The following is a 15,211-nucleotide window of genomic DNA, read 5'->3' as shown; positions in this document are numbered from 1 at the left end:
TACAGCGTTATTCAAGGGCCAGTGTTGCCTCCATATAAATTCACTGTAGAAGAAAGAAACTTAAAATAATTCTGATTTTTCTGAGTAACAGCAGGTAGAAATCAGAGGACATGGAGAACTGAAAACCATGTAGGTATAACCAAGGGGTTTAGAGAGGAACGGCGTACAGGTCTACTTATCCATAAGTACAATCAGTGTCCATCTAAGTCTTAAATGTAAAAATAGCTGTTCTCTTCATTCTCCTACAGTTGATTAAAATAAGCAAAAAATTCGCTTGATCATCAAGATTCACTTTTTACACTATCCATAGACCTGTAATGCAAATATTGGCTAGTTTAGTGTTGACCTGCTGTGTCTCACTCTTCTTCCAGAGGAGAAGAAATACTATTTACTCCAAGTAGAGTATGAAAAAGTTGAGGTTTATTAATAAAAATTCAAAGCACCTGAAAAGCATGTTTACAATTTATTCTTTCTTCCTCTGCCCCCAAAAAACTTCAAATTCATTTTACTGAAAACACAGCTAATTGTAAGGAAGGTATAAGAATATTTTTCACAGAAGGGGAAGCAACTCAGAAGCATTTGCGGTGAACAATAGATGGGCCAGCTTCATCGTACTCTGGTTTGCTGATCCACATCTGCTGGAAGGTGGAAAGAGAAGCAAGGATAGATCCCCCAATCCAGACAGAATACTTGCGCTCAGGTGGAGCAATAATCTGGAGAAAAAGGATTGAAAGGATCTAGTTAAACCATTTCAGGCAGAGATATTACAAATTATCCATACTCCATTTTTTACTGAAAGCAGCAAGCTTTTTTTTTTATTGCAAAACTGGTAACAGAGACTTCATGTCTGTATATACTTATGAATCTAACCCAAGCAAGTGTGGTTATTCTTGATGCTGCTGCACATCTGAGGGTGAGATCACACACATTTTGGACAAAAAAAAAAGGCTATACTTGGTTACTTTAGATTCTTGCAAAAACTGTCTACTCTGATTGCATTTCCATTCTATTTTTAAAAGCAATGTAGTTTGCACATAGATTTTCTGCAAAAATTGGAACCATTTTCATGAGATTTACAATGATAGGTAAACAAGATGGGTACTTAAAAAGGAATGATACTGAGAAGTTAAATCCAGTCACTATTGGTGTGATGAGTAATTAAATCCAAATGTACTAATTACAATTTGTAATTCTTTCGCATTTATTTTCATTCAGATTTCTTTGGCTGGGATGTTAGTGCTTTGCACTGCATTCTGTTAGTATTTTCATTGACTTGTATTTGAATGAATGTTGCTGCATCCCCCCATATGGCTACTGAGAGATAAAGTCCATCTCATGCCGAAGATGCTTGGGACCAACTTACTCAAAGCAAGATAAGATAAAATAAAAGGATCCCCCCCAAAGGAAAGTAAAAATAATTTTAAATTCTAAAATCAAACAAAAAATGCATTTCCAATACACATTCCTAACTGAGATGTAAGGTAAAGGTAAAGGTTTCCCTTGACGTAAAGTCCAGTCGAGTCCGACTCTAGGGGGCGGTGCTCATCTCCGTTTCTAAGCCTTGGAGCCGGCGTTGTCCATAGGACACTTCCGGGTCATGTGGCCAGCATGACGACACGGAACGCCGTTACCTTCCCGCCGAAGCGGTACCTATTGATCTACTCACATTTGCATGTTTTCGAACTGCTAGGTAAGCAGGAGCTGGGATTAACAACGGGAGCTCACCCCGCCGCGCGGTTTCGAACCGCCGACCTTCCGATCGACAGCTCAGCGGTTTAACCCGCAGCGCCACCGCGTCCCAGATGTAGAACTGAGATGTAGAACTAAGAAAAATGTTTGGTATGGGGAGGTGTATGTGCCTTCAAGTCAGTGTTGACTCCCAGATATTGCTGAACTACAATTCCCAACAGTCTTAGCCAGCATAGCTAGTACAGAGGATGTTCTGAGCTGTGGTTCACCAACATCTGGAACACAGCAGGTTCCTCGTCTCTAGGAACCCTGACATACCATGTAAACATAGCCATCTCTGGCACTATGAATTATGCAGTGATCAATAAAACGCTACCTTTATTTTCATAGTACTGGGAGCCAGGGCAGTGATCTCCTTTTGCATACGGTCTGCAATGCCAGGATACATTGTGGTCCCACCAGATAGGACATTGTTTGCATAAAGGTCCTTTCTGATATCTATGTCACACTTCATGATGCTGTTGTAGGTGGTTTCATGAATGCCAGCAGATTCCATGCCTAATGAGTATTTCAAAAGGAACACTTATTAAATATTTTAATAAGGAATTAAACCTGTTGAATTTGGGGTTGTCACCCCAAAATGATTGACAACCAAATGTTGAAAGCATTTATAACCTTTTACAAATATAGCAAACAAAATTAGAAATAAAATTGCATGGAAGGCAGATTTATACATTCAAGAAAGTTGCTTGATACACTGAGTATCAGATGTCTGGATGAACAAATGGTTTTTTTTATATAGATGTCAAAGTGCAGTCCAGTTGAATGACAAATGTGCAATACAAAGATGACTTCAAAATCTTTTAAGTGTCTGTAGAAAGACCTTATCCAGATGGCTTCCAGAGATCTTAAAATATGGGGAAGATGTCAGATTGAACATAAATGATGCTATGATTAATTTATTCAGAATTACTGTTATTTCAAACCCAGCATCTAGACAATATAAGGTTATTATAGGTTTGTTTAGACTACCTCTCCCATCATCTCCAGCCATTGATCAGGTTGGTTGGTTGAATTGGAGCTGGAGTCCAAAAGTATCTGGAAAAAGTTCTCCAACTGCATTATACAGATGAAGTAGGTATTACCTTTCAAGGAGCAGCAGCTATATTTTATATTGGTTTATATAAAATGCTGGCTGGAGAATTCTGGGAGTTGAAGTCCACACATCTTAAAATCGCTAAGGTTGAGAAACCCTGATACTTAAACTAATTGTCCAGGAAACACTATATATCAACCTACCAATGAAAGAGGGTTGAAAGAGGGTCTCCGGGCAACGGAAACGCTCATTCCCTATAGTAATCACCTGACCATCAGGCAACTCGTAGCTTTTCTCTAAGGAGGATGAAGAAGCAGCAGTGGCCATCTCATTTTCAAAATCCAGGGCAACATAACAGAGCTTCTCCTTGATGTCACGGACAATTTCACGCTCAGCTGTAGATGAAATTTGAAGAAGAGATGTCTGTGTGAACTCCCGGTCCATCAGATACAAGAAGAAATGCAGACTTGTGGTGTTTGCTTTAGCTATGGTTTAATATTTATGCTGATTGAAAAGAGAGGTGTTAAGCCAATTCAACATTCAGCATTTTTATCCTAAATTTATTACCCAGCAAATGTTCTGAATTTGGCAAAGACTTTTAATTTCGTTTTCCTTTCATTTGTCAAAATCAATCATTTTAAATGTCTAACTTCAGGAAGTGGAAGTTTGGAAAGTAAAACCTGTGCTATATATTATGTGCCAGCTAAGGTATTTCAGTTTCAATATTTAAGAGGAAGAGGGGAAAAATAGATTTCCTATCCATTTTAAATATTTCAGAATTTAAATATAAGCAGTATTTTTCATTGAAGTTTTTTGGGTGGGGGATATATAATTGATCATTCTGCCCTATGAACTAAAAAAGACTTCCTCATTGCAGGACTAGTAGCCACACGCATAACAGGACATGGAATACATCCAACATCCTGTGCAACGGAATTCCCTTTCTTCTCCTTCTTCCTCCCACTCCCTTGAACCACCAAACTGCTCTATGAGGTTCTCCTAAGCCCTGGAATGGGTGTGCAGTAGTGCAAGGATAATAAGGAATCCACTCTGCTAGGACAGACACTATTAATTACAACCCTCTATGAACATGGATCCCTAGTTCAGAGCCTGAAAGACACAGTGGCCATTGGCTCCCAGACAGTGATTCAGATGTAAGGATACTTAGCTTAGCAATACAATTTCTCAACCAGTGCCAAAGTATTCAAACTATAATTTGAATTACTATTTGCACAAAGTAATTTGTTGCATCTGAATAGGTGCCAATTTCTGCTCCACTGTTTTCACTCTAAGTAGGGGCTTGGCCTAGTTTTCTGAAAAACTAGCTGTGAGAGAATCAAGAGAACGTTATAAAATATTGTACACATTTTCCTTTAAGAGAATTTGGCACCAACTATAGATAACCCATACAATAAACCAGTTCAGCAGTCTGTCTGTATTCTGGTCTGCCAACAACAGTCCACTTGAACTGAGTCTATATTTTAGGTCACTCCTTTGAAATGTTGTCAATATGTAGCAACATTTTTATCAGAAAAAAGTGTAGATTGGCTTCTTTGAGAGAATATTTGAAAATAATTTGTTTTATACATGCAGTAGGAGAATACATAGCTATATGCCAGTGAAGATCATATGTAATTTCCTTACCAGTAGTAACAAATGAATAGCCACGTTCTGTCAAGATTTTCATGAGGTAGTCGGTGAGATCACGGCCAGCCAGGTCCAGGCGCATGATGGCATGGGGCAGAGCATAGCCTTCATAGATTGGTACATTGTGGGTGACACCATCACCAGAGTCAAGCACAATCCCTGGAGGTAACACAAAACAGGTTTTGATTGCCTTCAAGCCAACTCACTCTTCTTCATGTTCTGAAGACCCAAAGCTGTATCACTTTCTTACCTGTTGTACGTCCAGAGGCGTAGAGAGAGAGAACAGCCTGAATAGCAACATACATGGCTGGGACATTGAATGTCTCAAACATAATCTGAGAATAATAGAAAAAATAAATAAATCCTTCCCTTGACATATTTTAATCTGAACATCTGTATGCCACTTTTCAAAACCAAGCTTTGGGCTTGCAATCTTATAAAATACTTTGTGACTTCATTCAATAGGTAGATCACTGACAGTAGATGCTTATTAGAGGTATAGAACTACACCTCCCATAATCAAACAGTTCTGTACAATTATTACCAGATACCAATAAGGCCATTCAGCCATGTTTGGCAGTTCATCAATTTTTCACTCTTTTTGTTTGACTATTTTACTTTTACAGGAGTGTTAGGCCTTCTTAAATGTTCCACCACCACCAATTTCTTCTTGAAAGCTCTGTGGGCCATATGGGGCCAGTTGGTTGCCCATCCCTGACTGATGAGGCTGGTGGGCACTTTTTGGCTTATTGGGTCATAATTGTGCAGACTGGATACAATTACAGTAAAAAATATGGGAAAGCTTATTCACAAGCAAGCAGCAGGGACGCCAGGATGAAATCCGAACCATCAGTATTGATTAAGGCCCAAACATTTTCAGCTGAATTTGGTTTGTGAGAAATTCACTTGCCTGAACAAAGATCAGGAAGGGAGGGAGGGAGGAAGCTTACCTAGTAGTGAGATATTGAATGTCTTGCCTCCATGCTTCTCCCCAAAAATATAAATAGGGATCACATTCCACAGGTGTATACCACTTGGACAGGGTAGCAAAACATCATCATGCTACACACCATTTACCTGTGTCATTTTTTCTCGGTTAGCCTTTGGATTCAAAGGTGCTTCTGTAAGCAAGGTTGGATGCTCTTCAGGAGCCACACGGAGCTCGTTGTAGAACGAATGATGCCAAATCTGGAATAAACGGCAAAAGGAATTATTAGCATCATGAGAAGCACCTCTAACTCAGCCCCACCACCTGGACAATTACCTGGAAATCCAAGAATAACACGCTGCATTTTGAGTTTCCAGAAAATGCAAAAAGAACCCTTCAGCAAAAGATATGTAAATAGCACTCAAGAAATTAAAAACACCAGTGCCATTATGCTGCATAATAAAATTGCAAAAGTTAAGTCATAATAAGAAGTCATCGCTGATATACATCATTAAATCCTACACACTGTCAAACTTGCAGTTTAAATACCTTCTCCATATCATCCCAGTTTGTGATGATGCCATGTTCTATGGGGTATTTCAGTGTCAGGATCCCTCTCTTGCTTTGAGCTTCATCTCCTACGTAGCTGTCTTTCTGTCCCATGCCTACCATCACGCCCTATGAGTTAAGAGAGGAAAAGACTCATGACCACATCTGCCTCAGAAGCAAACAGGGTCAGAAAGCAAACATATCACTCCATAGCATCACTTTTCCCCAGAGTGTAACTATGATCCAATTCCCACTTGCATTAAGCCACGGCTTGTGATTCCTTGAGTGACCCACAATTGGTTAGGTGCACATAACACCTGACAGCCAGTTGGGTGTAGTGGTTAAGGCATCAGGCTAGAAACCGAGAGATGGTGAGTTCTAGTCCCCCCTTGGGCACAAAGCCAGCTGGGTGACCTTGAGCCAGTCACTTTATCTCAGCCCTGGGAAGAAGGCAATGACAAACCACTTCTGAAAAATCTGCCAAGAAAACTGCAGGGACTTGTCCAGGCAATGGCCATGAATCGAACACAGTTGAACGGATTAAAAAAAACATCACCCAAGCCAAAACCAAGCAAGCCACAATATCTGAATATAGCATATAGGAACATTTTTTACATATATATATATATATATATATATATATATATATATATATATATATAATGTGCAGACTGTGCAGAGAGGCCTCAGTCCAACACACAGTGGCAGGGTGTAAGATGCAGGCAGGAACAGCATACACTGAACGGCACAACCAAGTAGCTGGCATTGTGCACAGGAACATCTGCACAGTGTATGGGCCAGACCTCCCAAGTCCAGATGGGAAATTCCACAGAAGGTTGTGGAGAATGACAGGGCTAAGATCCTGTGGGACTTCCAGATCCAAACAGACAGGCAGGTACTGGCCAATCAACTGGACATTGTGGTAATAGACAAGGACCAGAAGACAGCGGTGGTGATAGATGTAGCGGTGCCAAGTGACAGCAACATCAGGAAGCTGGAGAAGTACCAGGACCTGAACTAGAGAGGAAGTGGAAAATGAAGGCCAAAGTGGTCCCAGTGGTGATAGGGGCACTTGGGGCTGTGACCCCCAAGCTGGGAGAGTGGCTCCAACAGATCCTGGGAACAACATCAGAGCTCTCTGTCCGGAAGAGTGCAGTGCTAGGAACAGCTAAGATACTGCACAGAACCCTCAAACTCCCAGGCCTCTGGTAGAGGACCCGAGGTTGAGGAAGACGCATACCACCCACAGGGGTTAGAAGGGATTTTTTTTTTATGTATGTCTGTATGTCTGTATGTATGTGTGTGTGTGTTTGTGTGTGTATTTATATATATATATGTATAGTGTATGTATGTGTATAGATAGATAGATAGATAGATAGATGATAGATAGATAGATAGATAGATATAGAATATACCTGTGTGTGTATGTACATATAAAATAAAGTATCCTATATGCACGGCCACAACTAGGGGGGGGGCAACCGGGGCATGTGCCTCAGGCACCACGCTGGTGGGGCGCCAAAATGAGTGCTGGGGGGGCACCAAAATGGGCACGGAATCCATGTTTGCCCTGGGTGACACAGACCCTAGTTGCAGCCCTGCCTATATGAGCTGAGCATGTGAAGCTGTACTGCCCTGGATCACAACAGCACTGATCCATTTAGCCTAATGTAATCTGAAGTATTTTCAGTAATAGCTTTCTTGAATAAATGTTCTTCCCATTCCATTTACTCGAAGAGCTTTCTGGCTTCTTGTGGGCCTTGCAACCTGAAATCCGATAAGGATTACTCATCACTATTTTAGCAATCAACTCAACTTGTATTCAGCCAATCAGGCTGCTCCTTGAACAGTCACTAGACAGCAACCATAATAGAGGAAAAGAGGGCCATTCAACGAGGCCAGCTGAATGAGTAGTTGCATAGGATTCCTCTTCTGAACTGCATCCAGCAAATTATTTTGAAATAATTAGAATTAAACTCAGGGTTAGATCTTGCTTTCCTCTTCCCTCCCCATTTTTCATTCTTCTTGTGTCATGTCATTTAGATAGTCAGTCCTGCAGACAGACATCAATCTTTTCCTTATCAATTGTAATATAAGTTACTCTGGGACTCCTTTTTGGCTGAAGAATAGAATAAAAATAATTCACTGACATAAAAAGAGCAGAGAGCCATCTAGAGCAAAACACTGTACAGTTTACAAGCTCTGTTTACCTTGCGTATTTGTCCCATGTTTATTTAGAAGTAAGCCCAGCTACCTTAGCTGGATTTATTTCCAAATAAATGTAGTTAAGATTGCAGCTTTTGGTGAAAAAAGAGAGAGAGAGAGAGAGATTTTGAAGCATTATAAACAATAACTATCTTGAAAAGTGACTATACGCACTCTTCATCCCACTGAACCACAAGAATTCAGCAGACCTTTGTATTGTTGGAAAATTGCTGTGGGTGATTTCCAGTTTAGTTTGCAACCAGCACACTTCCAGTCAATCCCTATATCCAGATCAGAGCAAGCACATTCTCCATTCAGTTCAGCTAACAATCTCTCTCTCTCTCTCTCTCTCTCAGTTTATTAAAAATCAGTCAACATCAAAATCAGCTAAGTGGCAAAGTGAGACAGAGGGCAAGCAAAAGCAGGGAAAGAGAGGAACATGAACAAGGAAGAATTTAGAGTAGCTATGTATCTATATCAACAGGCACAGAACTTTTCAGAGCCAATGGAAATCATACTCTGTGGGCCAATCCCAAAGGGAGGGGCCTTTGGTTATTCCAGCTTTGACCCTTTTATGTACATAATAGGAGCAGAATAGGAGGACCTCTGCTCTCCTCTGCCCCAAGAAGGAAACCATTTGGTGGACAGGGATGATGCATCCAACATGTATATCATGTAACAAATGTTTGTTAAACATTTCAGCAGTTTCAGATTCTTTGCAGGCAATGGCTCTGAAATATAACGTCAATGACTATTTAGAAATTAAGTACTTTATCAGATTTGCTGTTGTTTTATATTTTATGTCCTGGCGATCCTAAGACCCATCTTTACAACCATTTGTGCTTGTCCTTTCGTACGTCTTAAAAATATATTGGTTATTTGTAATCAATAGCAGGTTTAAATCTTTTTATTCAGTTAGTTGATTCACTTCTTCCAGTGTATCTCAGCCAAACAAACAAACAAACAAACAAAAATTGGGAATAAAAGAGACGGGGAGAGAGGGAGGCTTGATTAGTATGAACAGCAACAACAAAAATAAAATAAATTTGAAGAAGTTAAAGGAGGCTGCCAATTTCCCATGAAAGATGATTAACTTCTAAGACATCTGTTCAAGAATCTAACTGAAAGCCAGTCCTCTTTCTATCAGCTGCACTAATCTAAAATAAGTCACAAGAGGGTTGTGGCATGGAGGTTAGCATGTCTACAAGTTGTCCATGGCTTCCTTTCCAATGAAGCTTTGGGTTCCTCTGCTAAGCAACAGAATCATTCATTCACCTGATGCCTCGGACGTCCCACGATGGAAGGGAAGACAGCTCGAGGAGCGTCATCACCAGCAAAGCCTGCCTTACATAGCCCAGAGCCATTGTCACACACCAGTGCCGTGCTGTCCTCTTCCTCACACATCTTCTGGAGTCACTTTCTCAGACTTCCCACACAGGTATTGTCCTACAAAGAGAAGGGAGAAGACCCAATGCAAATATCCAACATTTTCAGCCAACGAAGGATGGGAGAAGGATGGGCTAAAAGTCACAAATGTCGCATGACTTCATTTACTGTTTTAATAGTCATAGGACAGGCAAAGGGCAATAAAGAATCCTTCCTCTCTTTTACGTTCTGCAAACCATCACTCCGTAACTTAAAGCAGAGGTGAGGCACTTCGGACGCTCTCAATGTTCCTAAATGCAATCTGAGTAATTCTAGCCAGAAGAGCTAATGCTGGAAGATGTGGCTCAGCAAACTCTGGAGGTTTCCTCTCCCTAACTTAAAACTGATTTTACTCTTTACTCAGTGAATGCATACTAACAACTCCTGCTACACCAATCTGAGGCTGAGCCCAAGTAGAAACAAGCTACCATACCTGGCCTGTAGAAATCCTGATGACCACAAGACGGCAGCAAAGAGATTCAGAATACTTTATCTCTTTGCTTGATCTTCTTGATTTCCGCAGCCTAGATAAGGTAACCTGAGCACAGAGGCTAAAGCTACACTTTCTGGAAATGTAAAGGGCAGGTGTGGGGATTCCCAAATGTATTGGACCCACTGTATAAAGAAGGATTAATGCCTCCCCTGCAGCTTCTTAGCCCCTAAATCCAGATCTGGTGTCCCTTATTTTAAGAAGCAGAAGAAATGAAGTGCATCTTTAAGGTTTGGTTTACAACATTTACAGAAAAAGAACACAACATGGTCCCTGAATGCAGAGAATGTACTTTCCTGATAATCTCAACTTTTGTTGTACAATATACAAATTTCTCACTGTTATGTCATGATGATGATGATGATGATGATTTACAAACGCACACACACACACACACACAGATAATTTCTTCCCAGTAGCTCATGGCATCATATCTAATTCTTCCCTCTCCCCATTTCATCCTTACAAAAAAATAAAAATAAAAATGCAAGGCTGCCTCTAATTTCATTAGCTTACTACTTCTAACATGTTTCCTGCACTTTGCATTATACTCCTTAACCCAAAAGAGAATAATGGGATGAGCATGTATTTAAAAATACTGTGAGGAAAAGTATACTGTCAGATGACAGCCAGCCTAACATAGTTAATGAGCTTCTTGGCTGAATCTCAGGCTTTATCCAACATCACAGGCAGGACATCCCACAGGCTTTCCGTTGTAATTCAAAATGCTGCATGGATAACACACCTCAGAAGCCAGGGATGTAGCCAATTAAGATTTTTGGCTTTATTTTTCTTGAGTCTCTCACACTTAGCATTTAAAAGAAATAACCAAAAAATTGGATTCGTTGATCACCAGAATCTGCCAAAGAAAGATTATTGGCTATCAAATGCATACAAATTGATTATAATGGGCTTGATTTCCCACAGTAGGCATGAGTTATGGAGATTCAAAAGGAAGAGGATTCCACTGAATTGCATCTGAAGGAAAGGGCGCAGATTGCAAGGCAGGACATGGGGGCACATGGAGAGGATGGTGAACAGCTTACCTCCCCTCTAGGACCCATTCTCAGTGATTTTTACTACATTTTCTTCCCTAAAAGATTCACAGTCAAGTGATGAGATTCCAGTGGGTTTCCCATCAAATTCCTGAACTGTTTAACAAAGTTGCTACATTATAGCACTCACTTCACAAGTGCCTTCGGATCCTGAAATGTGTTGCTTGTGTAACTTTGGTTGTGTGAGAGAACTCAATACAAACGGTTCCTCAGTCAAGAGATAAGAAATATGTATTTATGAATGAAATACAAATATCAAGGCCTTTTTCCACACCTTACAATGGGACAAATGAATTAGTATGAATTCAGTTTATGAATGCATTAGTAAAAAATCTCACATTTGTAAATAATGTTTTGTCATATTTGCAGGTGCCAGACATCTCAAAATGTAATGTGTGAAAAAGTCTTGTGTTTGATATTTTGTAGTAAAACTGCTTTTTATTCAGCATTACTTTCTGAGAGGGTAAAACTGAATGAGAATGTATACTGTAGTTTAGGATAAATTCTTAGGCAAATTTTTCTTTTTCTTTTTTCTCTTCTTTCTGTTTTTATCAAAAAAAAAGGAAAGAAAAGGAAAGAAAATCCTAGAATTTTCCAGAGAAATGCTGGAAAAGATGCATTTATAGGGCCTATGTATTTATAGATAAGCATTTACTAAAAACACAGAATCTGCACCTAGGCTGAAAACCTCTGGCTGAATTGGAACAAACTATTTCCTAATTAGGAAACAAAGCCTTTAAAAAGCCTGTTTTTGGAGCAGAGCAGAAAAGGTCAAGGGTTCCTTTCCTCAAACTCAACTCCACTCAACTGAGCCAAAAAGGGAAAAAACATCCTTAGAGGGAGGGGGAAGAAGGGAATGCTGGATTTCTGCTTGAGCAAGGGGATCTCTAAATGAAAACCATATTTAGTAACTACTAGAGCTCAGGCAAATTCAGGGAAAACAAACATTTAAGGCAAGACTTTTAATGACAGCCAAGCAGTCATTTAAAGCTCCAGGAAACTCACAGTAACTTGCAGAGCCTAGAACTCAGCACTAAACCTGAAATGCATCTGTCCTGGGTAAGTTCTGCAAATAATTTCTAATTGTTTTATTTATACACAAAGCTAAGCACAATCCCAGCACCCCAGCAATCATGGTATACAACAACAAAGGCAAATTCTATTATAAATTCATTGGTTGCAGTCAGTAGGGCTACCAGATCTGAACTGCAAACATCTGGACAATCACTAGAAGACAGAAAAAAATTAGAATTTTCTGTGTTTCTTTGCTTCCATCTTGTGGTCTTCCAATTTTGGGAACCCAGATCTGGTAGCCCTAAGGCATTCCTTACTGGAACTAACAATAACAACAGCAACAATGCCACTTTCCAGCCAAACAAGCTACATATGTCAGAACAAAACATGTGATATACTATAGTCATATAACTGCAAATCTACAAAGAAATAGTTGAAAAGCACATCAAAAAAATCAGTTCAAGATTAAGGGGAATAATCCAAATTCAGATTTAATATCTGAAGTGTTTTCTCTTTACAACATAAACTGAATTCCATTGGCCAAGAATTCTGCAGAAATGTGTAACTGTGGGGAAGGGTCTGGGTTTTGTGGTACCCCTGCAGAAACTGTGTTCACATAGTCTGCTAGGCCATAGAACAATTTGCTTGTTTGCAGTGACTATGAATCCATGGTTATGGTTTGTAAACCATAGTTTATGACTTATGACTAACCATGGTTTATGACTCATGACTAACAATCCATTATTATCAAAATTAGGGCTTATCATGCTTTACAGATCTGAGTGGTTGAGTTCACATAACATGCTAAGCAAACAAGCCAGGTTTTGGCTTTGTATTTTACCAGGTGTGAAGCCAGTCTTTAAGAAATAAAAGTGGCAGTGAACCCAAAGACAAAAATCAAAGAAAAGGCTTAGTGCAGTGAACAACATCTAAATGAACAAAAGCAAGGATAAGTACTGCTACCATCTTGATTCACTGAACCGCAACTCCTATACTATTCCTAGTATCATTTATCATTATTCATAGCAATAATAATAATTTAATTATAGTTAAAATAATAACACTGATAATAAAAAAAATCAAGCATATTACAGATATGTCCAATTTACCAAAAGCATGTACAATAAAACAATAAGTTTGATGAAATATATTAAACACTGTAGCAGAGGCAAATAACGTTTAGCCCTCTTCATATATCTCTGTGTTTTGATTAATAGGATGCAGAGGAGCAGAGCTCCATATACATCCACTGCAAATTCCTTCTCTCTCTCTGGGGCGGGGGGAGGAGTGCCTTTGAATGTCTACTAAAAGTAGATAGGAAAAGTGTCTGTCTTGGATTACACCAGACACAAGACTTCTGGACTCATTACAAGCCTGTGGTTGGCACCCATGAGCATCCCAACTCCAACTATTTTTTGCAGCATCTACTACTTAGAATTAATCTTGGCTGTCACTGAGGCAGTAATAGGGTGATGTTAGCCCCATCTTCTTGGTAATGCAACCAGGAGTTCAACTACTATTTATATTTAGATCCCAGGGTCCTGGTTTGTCCCAGGTTTGGGAATGCAAGTGAAGGTTTGAAAAGAAGCTGTCAAAAATGGAAGATCTTTCTCAGCTCCTCAATAAAAAAATAAATTCATGATTTGGGGTTACAGCTTCAAAAATGGAGGTTTGCATTATGAATCAGTCTGAACTGCAACAAGTCAAGGGAGGGGAGCTGTCCATTAGGATGTCACATGAAGAGCAATGTAAAAAGTAAGATTGTACGGTACAGAAAATTCAGTTGTGCTAAGCCAGTAAACTCTAAGGCTGTTTTATCTGCAGTTTCATCGGAAATAAAATAAGGATGGAATTAAGGCAAATGCAGAATCAAATGCAGTAAATCTTCCTTCAGCCCCATTGATTTCAGGGGGAGAAAACAGTTTGGAGCATGCTTAAATCTTTAAGGAAGTCTCCTTTAAATCTTTAAAGGAGTTAAAGGTGCTTAACTGGGTGGCGCCAATCCACACAATCCTATGTATCTTGCATATTTACTCAGATGTAAGTCTCCCTGCATTAGATACTTTACCACTGCAAAATATCTAATGCAGGGAATCAGCTCCGTGGAGTTCAGTCAGACCTACTTCCAGGTAAATCTGCAGAGTTTCGGGCCAGGAGGAGCTGCGCTTCTGCCTCCTGAACCCAAGAGCAAAACCTACTGACTCTAATATGCAGCTCAGACATTTACTGTTCTAGCTGGAGACACCTCTGAAGGGTCTCCCCAATTCTTAACTCAGAAGACACCTTCCATGTTCTTCACTCTGTCCTGGGTTCAATGCCACTTACCCTTCTCAGTTCAGGGCGTGCTGCTCGGGGATGGTGCACTGGGAAAAGGCATATTCTCCAATTATATAGCCTCTTGGCCTGTCTCCTCCCACCAGCTCACCAAACAAGGAGGAAACCCGGGCTCCGTCTCCATCTCTCTGTCAGACAGAACCATATAGGGGCTTCTTCACAAATCCTTCGGTTCTGGGTGGCTGCTGGTTGCTGGGTCTCTTCCACTTGGCATTCCTTTCTGCAGTTCAGAAAGCCAGGACAGACTTTGACTGCCTGCTATATAAACACAGTGAAAATCCAGGCTAGCTGCTACTGAGAGATTCCTGGGGTAGTTGGTGCTTCTGGCATGGAGCAGATGCTTTGGCAAGATCCACGTGTCCTATATGTATGTAGCTGTCAACGGAGCAGAAGAGGAATCTTTAATCCTGCCTTGGCGCCATCCTGGAGAGATCTCATTCACAGACTAGGGGGTGGGGACCAAGCGGTAGAACTGCCAGAGAGATTAATGCCTCGTTTGTGCACAATGGGAAAGCAAAGCTGTGGTCTGATTTTAGAACTATGCGGCACCCAGGAGAGAGGTAATGCAGAGCAGGTGCCTTATCAAACATACGACTAAAGGTGTTGTTATAGCCAAAAGAAAAAGAAAATGATGCTCATAATGTAACATGTTATAAAAACATGGATTAAACATATTGCCATTTTATAGAACCAGGACTGGGAGTTTTAGGTTTACTCTGAAGTAAATCCCAGCATTTGCCACCAGATTTAGTTGAACTAAAAATCCCAGCATCTCCCAC

The 15,211-nt window shown here is 40.2% G+C and overlaps 1 protein-coding gene across 2 annotated transcripts in view; it reads right to left on the bottom strand.

Moving 5' to 3' along the window:
- Positions 1–398: 398 nt before the first annotated feature.
- The window catches only part of ACTA2 (actin alpha 2, smooth muscle), a 210,363-nt gene continuing 195,550 nt past the window's right edge, over positions 399–15,211 (bottom strand). Inside the window, exons 1-9 of one of the 2 annotated variants that reach the window (XM_063307436.1) lie at positions 14,424–14,526; positions 9,390–9,560; positions 5,910–6,038; positions 5,510–5,620; positions 4,683–4,767; positions 4,430–4,591; positions 2,989–3,180; positions 2,066–2,247; positions 399–713 (exon numbers count right to left, since the gene is read on the bottom strand). In XM_063307436.1, the coding sequence (XP_063163506.1) occupies positions 570–713; positions 2,066–2,247; positions 2,989–3,180; positions 4,430–4,591; positions 4,683–4,767; positions 5,510–5,620; positions 5,910–6,038; positions 9,390–9,518 (1,134 nt within the window). In that variant the 5' untranslated portion in view covers positions 9,519–9,560; positions 14,424–14,526 and the 3' untranslated portion in view covers positions 399–569. Of the gene's footprint in view, positions 714–2,065; positions 2,248–2,988; positions 3,181–4,429; positions 4,592–4,682; positions 4,768–5,509; positions 5,621–5,909; positions 6,039–9,389; positions 9,561–14,423; positions 14,527–15,211 lie in introns of those variants that run through there. The other variant, XM_063307437.1, reaches the window with a different exon arrangement.

Source organism: Candoia aspera, chromosome 6, assembly GCF_035149785.1.
Source record: "Candoia aspera isolate rCanAsp1 chromosome 6, rCanAsp1.hap2, whole genome shotgun sequence".
Lineage (NCBI taxonomy): Eukaryota > Metazoa > Chordata > Lepidosauria > Squamata > Boidae > Candoia > Candoia aspera.
The sequence above is the reverse complement of the archived record's forward strand: the minus strand, read 5'-3'. Positions and strand labels throughout refer to the sequence as shown.